A 14,418-nucleotide genomic window follows, 5' to 3' on the forward strand; every position below is an offset into this window, starting at 1 on the left:
ACATATATTTGTGCACTCCCTGTAGAGTCATAAATGAGGTAAGGACCATCTGCTACACAGCAAGCTATAAAAAGGACAAAGCATTTCTGTCAATAATATATGCCAAACAAAACTGGACTATTCACGTCAAAAGCATAGGCTTTTTGGAGGATTCCCCAGTTGCTGAAAAGTCCAGTGTACTCAGAGCCATAAATACAACATAGCACAGAAACAAAAACAGTCTTTGCAGAAATATTAAAATAAGAATTTGAGGAAGTGGAAACACTTATAAGAGCTCAGAAGAACTAATCAGTCAGTGGGAGAGCCTTGAGATATGCTCATACCATACAGGCAGGATGGTGAATTTTCAGGGATTTATTTCACAGGTGATAAGGGTAACTATAAGGACACTCCATTAAAACAGTGCTTCCAAATCGTAGTAATTTCACCAGCTTTATCTAAAAATGTCATTACATTGAGGCTATTTTCTATACACACAGAATTAAGAATTGTTTTAAAATATGATTTTTCTATAATAAGTAATGGTATTAGTATGTTTAGGGACATTATTTTCCTTCTAAAAATCAATGGGACTCATTGCCAAATCTGAGGAAGTTGATATTCTGAGTGTATCTACAAATTATAAAAGGTAGTCTTTGGCCATTTTACTGGACACTCCCCCATGTAACACTCACTTTCTTCTGTTTACAGGCCCTAGCCGACCATAATCAAGGATTATCAAATAACCCTACACCAATTCTAGAGAAGTAATCTTGTATTTTTAGGAGTGTCTGTCAACTACTGAATAGTGTTCCAGACACTGTGGGAGATACATAGAAGAAAAAATGACCTTTCTCATCACCATTTTAAAAAGGTAAAAATATTTGACAATGTATAAGTTCAGTGCCACATAAAAGGCCTTCATAAATGCTATAGTCAGAGGAAAAAAGAGACATTTTGCTAGAGTGATCAGGAAATTCTGAAACAAACAGGAATGAAGGCAGAGTGGGAGCATTAGGTATGTCAATAATGAGAAAAAGGATCGGCATAAACACGGGGACCTAGAAAGGAGAATGGGGAACAGCAGGATAAAAGGCAGGCATGCAAAGATAAGTGCTCAGTATAGTGATTAGGCCAGTGATGTTCAACATATATCATTTCGTGGCACATGTAAACTAATTAGTAAAATTCTGCAGTATACCAAAATATATATTATTGCCGATCTGACAAAAAAAAAAAAGATATAATTTTGATTCATTTACATCAGACAACTACTGTTGTGTTGGCTGTCATTTTTTTTTTAACCTGAAAAATCTAAGGGAAAAGCAGTCAATGCCCCTGACTAAATAGGTATTGCATGCTTTAAGAATTCTGTGGCACAAGATATAAAGGATATAAAAAGAGAATTTCAATCCTTCTTTTCCAATAACATTCCTTCAAAGATATTATGGAAACTTATCTTTCTCGAGGAGCCTTTAAAATAACTGACAACTGGGAGCGGATCCCTACAGTGATGATGAAGGGAGCTCAATAAAGTGAAATAGTTCTCAGCAGATCCAGGATTCTAGTCTCATCTGTGCCATCTCAACGGTCCCTCATAAAACATGATTTGCCTTGGCAATTCTAAAGGCAAGCGGGTTATCAGAAATAGCTAAGGCACTTTTTTCCAGAGGTACTGCAGGAAGTCAGGGATCTTCATTTAATCCATCTAGAAGATTAGAATGCATCATCTGGTCCTTGGACTACATATGGGAACACTAGACTAGATGACTGCCAAAGACATTAGTGACATAGCTTGTGTTAAAAAAGGGAGGGAAGGAAGGAAGGAAGGAAGGAAGGAAGGAAGGAAGGAAGGAAGGAAGGAAGGAAGGCCTACAACCCTGGCAGGCATGGCTTAGTTGGTTGGGGCATTATCCCATGACCAAAGGGTTGTGAATTCGATTCCCAGTCAGGCCATATGCCTAGGTTGCAGGTTCGACCCCCAGTTAGGGAGTCTATGAGGGCAAACAATTGATTCTTCTCTCTCACATTGATGTTTCTCTCTCTCCCTTCCTCGCTCTCTAAAACGCAATAAAAAAAAAAAAATGTTCTCAGGTGAAAATTTAAAAAAAAAATTTTTTAATTAAAAACCTACAAAAGTTTAAACTTATTGTATTTTAAAAATTATCACAAACATCAGAATACTGACAAAGATTGGAAATAGAGGTCTAGTAGGGCTTTAGCTTTCAATCACTGACTTACTTTCCATTAACTTTTTATTATCCTTATAAGATCACAATGGTCAATAATTCATAAAGCATCACTGGCAGAAATAGGGGAGAAAAGAAAATCAAGACAAAGAAAATGTCTGAGTTTATAAATGTCAAGTTTCTAAGACTGCTGAAGATTACATCAATAGTACAGGGATCAGTACTTTTTTTCAGTCAAGGCCTAGATGATAAATATTTCCAGTTTTGCAAAGACACAGTCTCTGTGGCAACCACTGACTTCTGTTACTGCAGTCAGAATGGGCATGTACATGTGCCACTAAAATTTTATTTACAGAAAGGAGTACAGGCTGGATCTAGCCCACAGGCTGTAGTTTACCAAATATTGATAAAGTAGAAAAAGTATGTGATACATTAGTAACTTGAAGACTTCGGATGCTTTATAAAAACAATTTTTACATATCCAACTGTGGGGAAAACAAACTAAAATTAGAATTTTATAGGACAAAAAACACAAAACTTGGTATGGAGATTTTGCTGTTTCTTAGGTCTTGAATCCATGCAGATGTACTTTAGCTAGATATATAAGGCTTGGCTAACCAGAATGAAGAGCTTTAGCCAAAGTAAAGTTTTCTGAAATTTCTAAAAAAGAATAAACTGGACAGCTCCACATTTTGTTACAATCATAAAATCAATATACCTCATTTTTTAAAAATTTAGAACGAAAGTTGAAGTGTTTGCAGCCTCTGCAAAGTAGGCTAACATATTTTCATTACTCTATTTCAGAAAAAAAAGTAGTTAAATAATCTTTCCTATTTCCTCAAAGGAAAAAAAAGTGCTCATCTAGAAAAAGTAAAAGCTTTAAAAATCACAGGCAACATTTCACACACCCACACAAAGAGAGACAGAGAGAGAAGGGCATGCTTGAGAAATTAAGCTTTAAAGAAATAGCCCTGAATTTAAAAATATAAACTCTCTTGTTAAACACACACACACACACACACACACACACACACACACACACACAAAGTTGCATTAACTGAGCATCTGACATACAATAGTAGTACTGGTTTAATGAATATAAAAACAATACACCTCATTTTCACAAGTATAAAAGGTATTAATTATTCAAATGAGTCTTTCTGAAAAAAAATTTTTTAAAGGGGGTTTACGTACAATGCTCATACATTCAGATGCCAGGAGTTACAGGCTCACACATGTCAACTGATAATGAGACATCATTTAGAAACATATGACATGTGAGTATATACAAGTCAGGTAGCCTCCACTCAGTTTCACTTCTCTAGATAGAAAACGGAATTGGAATATTTATCACTCACCTCTGAGTTACAGACATTGATAACAAAGATGACATAATTCTTATAAAACAAAATTTCAGTCTTCCTAACTGAGTAATAATTTGCTTTCAATTATTTGGGTCTAAACTTAAGTTCACAATAGTAAAAATTTAAAAGGGAATGAGGGAATGAAGGAAAAAAACAACTACTTTCTCTTAAACAGTGATGAGTTTGAGAGAAAACTGTTTTAGTATATTTATGCCTTCTTTTATTTTTGAATCTATTTTTTCCTAGAAAGCGAAGAATAGAAAAAGAGTAGCATTAAACAGTTTTCACTATTGTTCTGGATGTCACATTTTTTTCAGGCCTAAGAAGATCTAAGAGAAATTGGCTGGAGGGAGCAAGTCAGTGGAAAGGTTCTAGGGCAGCTTTATAATCAATGATAAAAAGAGGGTAGGCTTATGTGGTGCTGCCCTTCTTTCCTCAGTCTTAGAGCCTTAAAAAAGTATGGAACTACAGCAGGAATTCTACATCCACTGAGGCAGGAGAGTAAGCAGCTAGGAAAATTCCTTGGCAAGTGGAATGGAGACAGACAGGTGAACAAATAGGCTGAGCCAGATACCAAAGATCATCTCCCTTGAGATACCATCTAGGCCTCAGTTGTACTTCAGCTCCAGGTCCAGAAAAGTAGCAAAACCGGGGGCTGGGGGCAGGGGGGGGGGGTCTGCCAGGACGAACTGCAATGACAAATGATACCCTGCCCTGGCACTGACCAATCAATCACCAAAGGCTACAGGAACACATCTGGAAAACTGATGACTATTCTGCTGAAACCCTCCCTGAGATCTTCCCTAAGATTCTCACCAGCAAGATAAAAACCTTCAAACCAAAGGACCCAGCGCACTCTTCTCCTGGGAGCACAGCCACACCTTTCCCTTCTCCCTTTTCGTCCCCCACAGGCACTCATCTCCTAAACTCTAAGGGACCCCACCGGACCTGCAACCAGGGGAGCAGTGGGCAGAGGCAGCTCATCCCAGGCTTACCTCCTGAACCTGTCTCCAAACAAAGCACACTCTTCTCTGACTTCCCAGTGAGCTAACAGCAGCCCCATCTAGGCTCTCCTGCTGTTTCTTCTATGCCAAACCCCTCCTTGTTTCACTGTCCCCAGCTTTAATAAACGTACCCCCATAGTCACATGGACTCGTGTTGTGAAATCTTTCCTACACGAAGTCAAAGAACACACACGCTACCAGCTGGCCTGAGGTACATCTGCTCAGGGCGAGGTCCCCTGTCCAGTAACACCATGAGGTGCCTAGAATGAGGACAAACCCAAATACTAAGCAAGGAGATTACAAAGCCAGGAAGAGCTTGGGTGTCTGACAGCACTGTTGAGAGTCAAACGGGGTGGGCAAAATTAGGTTTACAGTTGTTCAAATGGAAAAAGACATGCAGGTTATGACTATTACAATTACTTTATTAACTCAAAAGAATGTCACAATGCAACTGTAAACCTACTTTTGCCAACCCTTTATATTGCTATACGTATATGAAAACTACTATCGGTCAGATATTTTCAGCCAAATACATTCCTAAGTGATGCAACTTACTTAGTCCATGTTGATAAAACACTTAAAATTTTACCATCCAAAATTTAGATTAACACTTTAAACCAAGAGCTGGCCCACAGACCAAATTGTCTACCACATGGTTTTGTAAATAAAGTTTTATTAAAACACAGCCATTCCGATTTATTTACTCATTGTCTATACCTGCTTTCCTACTATAAAAACAGAGTCGAGAAATTGCCAGCGGTGATCTGGCAAAGTCTAAAATATTTAATATCTAGCTCTGTGCAGTTTGCCAAACCTTGGTTTAAGTCAATCAACATGCCATTTTTAGAAACAGTTATTTAATCTTAAACTAAAAACTGTGAATTGATTTTCTAAAATCTTAATCTGAAGTATGTTAATATTAGAGACACAAAGTGAAGGTGAAATGTATCCTTCTCTATTCCACCAAAACAGAAAACACCTACCACCTCTTTTTTAAATTTTAATTTGCAATACACTAAACTTTGCAATAGGGGTGGGGGGAGGGAGAGGAGGGGGATAAGTAAGGGAAGGGTTTAGTCAAAGAACATGTATAAATAACTCGTGGACACGGACAACGGGGAGGGATATGAGTGTGGGAGAAGGGGTGGGCTGGGTGGGGGAGAGAAGTGGGGAAAAAATGAGACAACTGTAATTGAAAAACCAAAAAATAAAAATTAAAAAAAAAGAAATAAAATGTGCAATATAACACTAAAAAAATAAATAAACTTTGTAAACAGATTTAATGGTGATGATGTAAGTCATAATTAAATATTTTAATTAATCCTCCAGAGTTTATCACAAAATAAAAGAATAATACAGGAATTCATAATCAAGAATCATCAGGGCTATTAATATAACTTTTAATTAAATGTGTATATTTAGAGAATAATTTCTAAAGAGATGACATTTTATACATTAAAATCAGTAAGAATGTTTGTTATAACAAAGTACTTATAAATTCACTTATGTTAATACATATAAAATTTTTATTATGGATAATAAAAGTTGAACTCACCATGCTTTTTAATATATGCATAAAATTAATAAATTAATTCACTATACTTTTTATGATAAACCTGAAAAAAAATTACAAAAATATTTATGCTCCAGGCCATTCAAAAAATTATTTTAATTAATTTTGTTTGGCATTATCTTCTACCAAGCAAAGTTTTCACACATTCACGACACACAGGCCAAGTTTCAATTTTCTTCCTATCCTTAGTATAAATTTTATACTGCCATATTCAGACACTGTTACAGGTTGAATTTTGTCCCTGAAAAAGATATGCTGAAACCCTAATCTCTATCCTACCTATAAATGTGATCTTATTTGGAAATAAGAACTTAGTAGATGTAAAAATGAAGTTAAGATAGGGTCATCGGGCTAGGCCCTGATCCAGTATGACTAGTACATATTCTTGTAAGAGAGAAACTCAGACACACGCAGAGGACATCAGGTGATGACAGAGACTGAAGTTATGTTGCCACAAGCCCTGGGGCTACCAGAAGCTGAAAGAGTCACGGAAGCATCCTGCCCTAGAGTGTTTAGAGGGAGCATGGCCCAGCTGACATCTTGATTTCAGACTTCTAGACTCCAAAACTGTGAGAGAATCAACTTAAGCAACAATCAACAGTTGCTTAAGCTTTTCTTTCAGCTGGTGGTGCTTTGTTACAGCGACCATAGAAAGTCACCGAGGTCACACATCTGTGCATAATCACCTGATCAGATGTTCAAAGTGACACATTTCAATAATAAATCAAATTATTTTTCATTATAATCTGTTCCTCAACCTCTTTATTTTTGAATTCTGTAATGACTTCATATGTGAATCCTGCAAACTATATGTGCATAAATGCAAATTGAAATAAGAACTCATGCTTTAACAATGAATTTAAAGATACCAAAGATTAATATTAAAAATGGGTTTAGAAAAAAACAGTATTTCTGGAAATATGTTATGACCTACTCAATTAGTGCTGGATGCTAATCTGTTTGGATCCTTGAAAATTCCACTTCTTTGTTAAAACACTAGGGGGGAGGGGGATGCTTCTAGGGCTAGATTTCTAGATTGCCAAGCATTCCTCAGGCTATAGGATTATCACTGCAGCTTGTCTGTTTCATAAACAGACTTTAATTTCGTTTTGAAAAAAACTGCCAAAAGGGCTTTCTTTAACTGAATAACAAACCTGCCACTTGAAAGACATCATTCATCAACCTTCTTTGTGGGAGTATTTCTATTATGAAACTAAAAACAGTCATTCTTTCTTAAGTGCTTCTGGATTTTAATTATCAAATTTGAATGTCACCAGATAATTACTGAAAGGAAAACATCAATTTTAATAAGCTTCCTTAAGACTGAAAACATAAAAGGTATTCAACCATAAAGCCAAGTTCACCTGAGTCTTGTGAGTTGGCTTACTGTCTTAAAATACAATGGTTATCACTCTCAGGAATTTACAAATATGTGTTAAACTCTATACTGCAGGAAAAAAATTCTTCTACTTTAAAATCAAACTATCATGTGTGTATAATACGTAATTTGACATGGAAGGAAATTAAATAAATTGCAATAAAATTTTTAACTGAGAGTTGTAGGCTGAATGGTATTAACACAGATGAAAAAATAAAACATATAGAATATGGATTAAATATAAATGTTTTATTTTAAAACAATGGATTTAAAGTTATAGCTGAATAATATGTATTCTTTTATATTTTGAAATTGTACCCCAAAGAGGAAATTGCTGGGGAAACCCCTTTCACTTTTCACCTACATGAAAATCAACAAGAAACTTACTTTGTATCTGGTTAGCAAAGAAGTGTGGATACAGTTAGCCATGAGTCTTTAACAAAGATTGCGCACGTTCTCACCTGCCCACTCTAACAGACTCCCTTCATTTAACTTTAAAACATTTCTCTAAGTAAATTTCTTGTGGCTTTTACCTTGATAGTACGTTAAAGAAATAAGCTCCTTCATTTCCAGATGCTTGAAATATAGGGATCTTATCAAAACTTAGTAAACTTTTTATTCATTTATGGTAAGTTAAGCCTAAGGAAGATGTTAAAGTTTTGTAAAGAAAATTCCATGCCCTACCTGGCAGACACACTTCTACTTAAAGGGACAGACTATTAATTGTCCTCTGAATCCAAGTTATATATTATCATTTTAAAACATCAAAAATTAATATTTAATTTCTCTAGTCTTCCATTGAAATGGAAAACATGCCTAGAATGCAAACAAATATAGAGAAAAGGTAAACAGCCGATGCTTGAATTCAAAAAAGATCAAATAACCTATTTTGATTTATTTAGAAATCATGTTTTTTTACTTGCACTTATCTCTTGACCTTATGAATGCAAAAGAACTGCAATTTTCACCATTTATAAATTTTAAAAGAGAGAAATAGACTAGGTTAATTTTTTAAATATAAAATTATTTTTTAAAAGAATATAAGCCATTCCCTCTCATGTATCATTAAACAGATATTTCATAGAATAAATGAATGCATTTGATAGTATACAAGTTATTTATAAAAGAAAGACATAACCCTAAGATGACTTCTTCTGCAAATGATTACTGTGATAAAATATTCGTACCATAAACTACTATTGAGTTTGAAAAACTATTTAATAAACTAATGTAGCAACAGCAGCATTAGTCTGAAACAAACTAGACCTTCCTTTTATGATGTTGAAATATCTGAGCCAAAACATATTGTGACTATCCAGAAAATAATTTAAAGGCTGAAAAAACAGAGTCAGGAAACCAACAGAGGTTACAAAGACCACTTAGAGCAGAAAAGGCATCGGACCGTGAGATTCCTGTACTCAGTTCAACAGCACTCTTTCCTCATTTCCTTCTCATAATGCACAGAGTTGCCTATGAAAAAATGTGGAACTAACTGACATTATAAACAAGACCATGAACCTGTGAGGTCTAGTAACAAATAAAACTATTACATAAAGCCCATATTGTGCAAACCGGTCAATCTCTTTATGGTTAAACTGAAAACCCATGAGGAATTTCAGAACTACTGCAATAACCATGTAATGAACATGTTTTGTATTTATACATATATAAATATTTAAATTAATGCAACCAATTTTTTCATACAGCAGTATGAGGAAAGAAAGTATGTTTGCAGCTTTGTATATTGTTGTTGCTTTTATTGTTGTTATTGTAACTAATGCTGTTTGTTATTCAACTTTTGACTCTATCACGTGTCTTTAATATATCACTTTCAAATGTTCTTGGTATACTATCTCAAAAATTACAATACAGATACAAACAGCAAGCATAATGATCTGTAGTCCTTTAGGAGGAAAGGCACTTTATTAATGTAACAGGTTATATATACATTTTTCTTTCTTCAGCCAAATGGTCAATGAAGAAAAAAAATTTTTTTCCTGAAAGATTTTAAAGGAAGACTAGCATCTTTTAGAACTAATATTTTTATGTCAAAATACTTTTTAAAAACATCTTAATCAGAATGAATATTATATAAACTATACATACTATGATTTGTTTTCTACAACACATGTGCATAAGAAATGGTATGGGACTTTGATATGACATCAGTAATAACACAACATCTATATATCTTAGAAGCCGTTGGCTCAAATATTTTAAAAGCCTGTATTTTCTTCACAGACAGGTTATCAAACACAGAGATATTTTCCACCTCAGTCGACTTTTGGTTTTGTTTCAGTGGTTGCAAACCAGAGTGTGGGAAGGAAAAAATGGGTTGTAGCGCTCCGGTTCACTGAAGCAGTTCTAAAATGTGGAAAATCTGAATATTATTAGGCCATCACCTCTGGGTGTTCTTAAAAACAATGTTCAACACCAGGCCTTGCAGAGACTGCGATTAATACATAACATTTTATGTAAAAGTAAGTTTTACTATTAAAATGGTCATCTGGTGAAATTGCAAGTCAAGTAACTGAAGAAAGTCATCTTATCTCCATCTGTATTATTTGTCAGCTCGAACTGCCTTCACACCCATTTTGCTTTTGCCACTGAGACTTTAAGCAATGTGATATGAAATTACTCCTCTTCTCTGTACTTGAAAGTATAAATTCTCCCTCTCCGCAAGTTCCCCAACCCCCACTCCACACTACGCACAAAAACTTCGTGTGCCAAAAATCACTGTACTCTTCCCCAAAATACCAACCAGCTCAGAGTGGTTCAGACACTCAGCTGGAGAAGAAGCGACTCAGCATGAGGTTCAATTGCTGGTAGAAAAAAATATGGAGAAAAGTAAAACTAGACAAGGAAGAGGTTTACTGTAAAAATCAAGCACGGTGTGCAGCCTGCCTCTTCCAGAATTCATTATTCCACCCATTCTCAAAGCAAGAGGCTTGCACTATGTGCCCCTAATATCTATTTCAGTAGTAAATAAATGTATCTAACTATAATTTCCACCTATTGCCTTCTACTCAAGAAATACATTTCATGCCATTTGCCGTATTTATTTTTCTATATGTTCTTATTTTTATCACATGTATGTTAAATTGCTTTTAAAATTCAGGCTACTCATATTTTGATAATTAAAACAGAGCTAGTTCAGAATTGATACCTGAATTTTTCCCTTACAGTTAAAACAAATCCAGAATTTATTTCTGATACAACATAAACATTAAAATAAACATTTTTATTCATATATTCATAATTTTCTTCAATAAAGTACCAAATCACTAGAAAAATTACTGGTGTAGTAAATGAACTCCAAATTACTATTTCTACAATTACTGCCCTTCATTTTTAGCAATAATACTAATTTCTTCAGGGACCCTATTTGCAGAATTTTTAAAAAATGTTCAGAGAATTTATAATATTCCCAACAATTAGTGTCATAGATGTTAGATAAGAAACAATCTACTACATAGATACTCTGTTGCCTATCAACCATGATAACATTTTAAGAAGTTTCTTTTATATTCTAGAGAACGAAATGCCCAAGAGTTCCATATATGACGGCACACTTTAGCCTCAGTTTGCATTTGGAATCCTAGAAGAATCTGGAAGTGATTGTGTAAAAACATATTACTACCAAAAAGAAAAGATATATCAAAAATCTATGACCTTGTCATGACATATGGTAATTATAAATTATGATTATTTAGCAAATGTAACTTTTGCATAAACACAACTGGCCACAGAACACTATCAGAATATGGGACATGGACAACAGTAACATTCAATTAGGAATGCTGTAACAGCAAAGAAACTAATAAACTTTGTCTTAGGGTTGAACTTAGAAGAGTGACAAAATTTACTTAAAACACAGAATTTAAAGAACAGTCTCAATATAATCAGTCACATTATGCAATCTATCATCATCTGTAGAAATCTACACACAATCAACCAAAATTTATAGCATCCCCCATGATATGCTCCTACATAAAAAAGCCAAAAAAAAATCAAAATCTATAAATGAAATGGTTGTTACAATGGGTTCTAATCAGTTAGAAAATGTTTCTTGTTACTATAGAAGGTAAAAGTGGGATACAAGTTTACCACATCATATATCACTACATCCATTTACAACATTGTATCTACTCAAATTCCTAGACCTAGAAGTTACACACCTTCTTATTGTTCTAACACCCTTAGATGTAAAAGTTAATGGATTACCTTGTTGGACCAGAAAGAATTTCAGGGCTACTAAATCTAAAAGAACTATAAAGATATTTCTAAAACAACTTATTTTTTAGATCAATGCTAGAACTACAAAGTGAAAATACAGTTTTAAACAAACATCTGGCTTCACATAATCTTGGACACCCTTGAAAGGTCTGTAAGAAGAAACAATTGCTATGATATGTCTCTACCTTTCATCTGGCTCCTTGTGGCAATCCAAATCTCTGCGTAGCCCTGGAAAGAGTCTTAGAGATTTAAAGCTAAAAGGCAAATGGAAGATTCACCACACTCAACGTGTAAATTGTGGTCCAAGAATATTAAGTGATGAACCCACAGTTAGATAACTGGTTAGGTTCCAATGATTATGTTGGGGTTCATCAATAATTTAGAGAGAAAATTATAAATAAGTAAACCTTTATGGCATTTTACATTTGGCAGAAGATTTTTCTATATTTGAATTTGCTAGGTTTAGTCACTCAGGGTTATTTGTTTTATAGACAGCTTCAGAGTCTGCATACCTAGATAAATTAATTTCCTCTTATACAATCCTGTTTCATTAGGCTAGTTTTTCCAGTCTGAAAGAAACATTATAGGTGTCTTAGAGATTTTTCTATATATAAAAAGAAACTAAAATCCAAAGAGTTTAAGTACCTTAAACTGAAATTCAATCGAACTATGTTAAAACATTATATATTTAAATTAATATCATGTTTGTTTTTCAGTTTGGAAATCTAAGTAAATTATCACTATCAGTGAATAATGTAGATATATTTAAAATATTCCAGAAATAAATAAACTTTATTATTTTATTTGGTTTAAGGTAGATCACAAAATTTAAAATTGAATTAGCCGAACAACAAACATCTAATGAGGAATTTCTAAGTCAAGAATTACAGCTACAAAAAAAAAGAGTCAGTTGAGCCCTGGCTAGTGTGGCTCAGTGGATTAGTGCTGGCCTGTGAACTGAAAGGTCACTGGTTCAATTCCTGGTCAGGGTACATGCCTGGGTTGCAGGTCAGGTCCCCAGTTGGGGGCTTGCAGAAGCAACTGCAATAGATCAGTGTATCTCTCAAACATCGATGTTTCTCTCCCTCTTTCTCTCTCCCTTCCCATCTCTCTAAAAATAAATAAAATCTTTTTTTTAAGTCAGTTGATGTCACTTCAGTCTCTGCCACCTCAGTCATTTCTCACTTTATAGACAACTTTGAGAACTGAAGCTACCCACTTCTACCACACCCACATCTACCACACCCATACATTCAATTAAGACTGTCTTAATGACAGTGTCTCCAATATCAAATGCTGGTGGATGTGGAGCCATAGGAACCTTCATTCATTGCCTGTGGGAATGTGAAATGTTACAGTCATTTTGGAAGACAATTTGGGAGTTTCTTACAAAGCTAAACATAGGCTTACCATAAAATCAAGCAATCATGCTTCTAGGTATTTACTAAAATGAGCTAAAAGCTTATGTCTACACTAAAACCTGCATGGGAATATTTATAGTAGCTTTATCAATAATTGCCAAAACTTGGAACCAAGATGTCCATCAACAGGTAAATGAATAACCAAACTGTGGTATGGCCATGTAATTAGTATTATTCAGCAATAAAAATAAATGAGCTATCAAGCTATAAAAAGACATAGGGGAACTTTAAATGCATCTTGTTAAGTAAATGAAGTCAGTCTGAAAGCATTACATTACATGATTTGAACTATATAACTTCCTAATAATGCTAAACCATAGAGAAGCACAGGGCATTTTTAGAGCAGTGAACCCTAATATAAACTATGAACTTTAGTTAATAATTCTGTATCAATATTGGTTCATCAACTATTACAAATGTACCACACTACACAAGGTATTAATAGTAGGAATAACTGCATGCAGAAGAGAAAGGCTATATGTGAGCTCTGTACTTTCCAAGTAATTTTTCTTCTGTAAATCTAAAAATGCTCTAAAATATAAAATCTATTAAAAAAAATAAGAACACAGTCTCACGAACTAGCTGTTATCATCAAGTATATAAAACTACAAGGTTTAAATAATGTGAAAAGTGAATGCACAAATGAAATGACATTTCCCCCAAAACAAACACATGACAATAATTATATTGCCTATGAAACAAAAGCAGCATAGGTGGCCTTCACACTGAGACATAAAACCTGAAACATTCTTACCTGTCCTGCGACTGCTCTTCATACATCCTCTCCTTGCCTTCTTTAAAGAGTCTTATGGCTCGTTTTGACTTTTTCATTAGACTATCAATGTAGATTTTAAAATATTCATTTTCACTGAGTTGGGCAAGTTTCTGGTTGTCATCATATTTACTCAATATAAGTCGCAAATGCTGATACGTATCAGGTAAAATATCAAGTATATATGGCGGGCTATTTTTCAACTGGAGTTTGGGATTTTGGCACAGTCTGACCTAAAAACAAAGACAAAAATAAAACATTTCAGATGAACCACAATACTTTCTTTGATGGAAAAACTGAGAAACTTAGTAAACTATGTACCATTTCTTCACTTTCCATAATATAAATTTTGATCTTGAAATTACTAACATCAATCTGCAAAGAGTTGACAAATACCTGCATCTGTCTTAATACAATTAAATCCTACATTCTTCTCCCATTCCGTTTTTTAAATTGTATTTACTGGGATGACATTGGTTAAGAAAACTCTGTCTGTTTCAGG

At 34.3% G+C, this 14,418-nt stretch overlaps 1 protein-coding gene across 3 annotated transcripts in view; it reads right to left on the bottom strand.

Moving 5' to 3' along the window:
* CBLB (Cbl proto-oncogene B) overlaps window positions 1-14,418 on the bottom strand; it is a 212,094-nt gene that overhangs the window by 182,898 nt on the left and 14,778 nt on the right. For all 3 annotated transcript variants that reach the window (XM_090276312.1, XM_090276305.1, XM_090276295.1), the window contains exon 3: window positions 13,899-14,149. In XM_090276312.1, the coding sequence (XP_090132438.1) occupies window positions 13,899-14,149 (251 nt within the window). The remainder of the gene's footprint in view (window positions 1-13,898; window positions 14,150-14,418) is intronic.

This window comes from Furipterus horrens, unplaced genomic scaffold (genome assembly GCF_987537825.1).
Source record: "Furipterus horrens unplaced genomic scaffold, mFurHor1.1.pri manual_scaffold_1, whole genome shotgun sequence".
In the NCBI taxonomy this organism is placed as follows: domain Eukaryota; kingdom Metazoa; phylum Chordata; class Mammalia; order Chiroptera; family Furipteridae; genus Furipterus; species Furipterus horrens.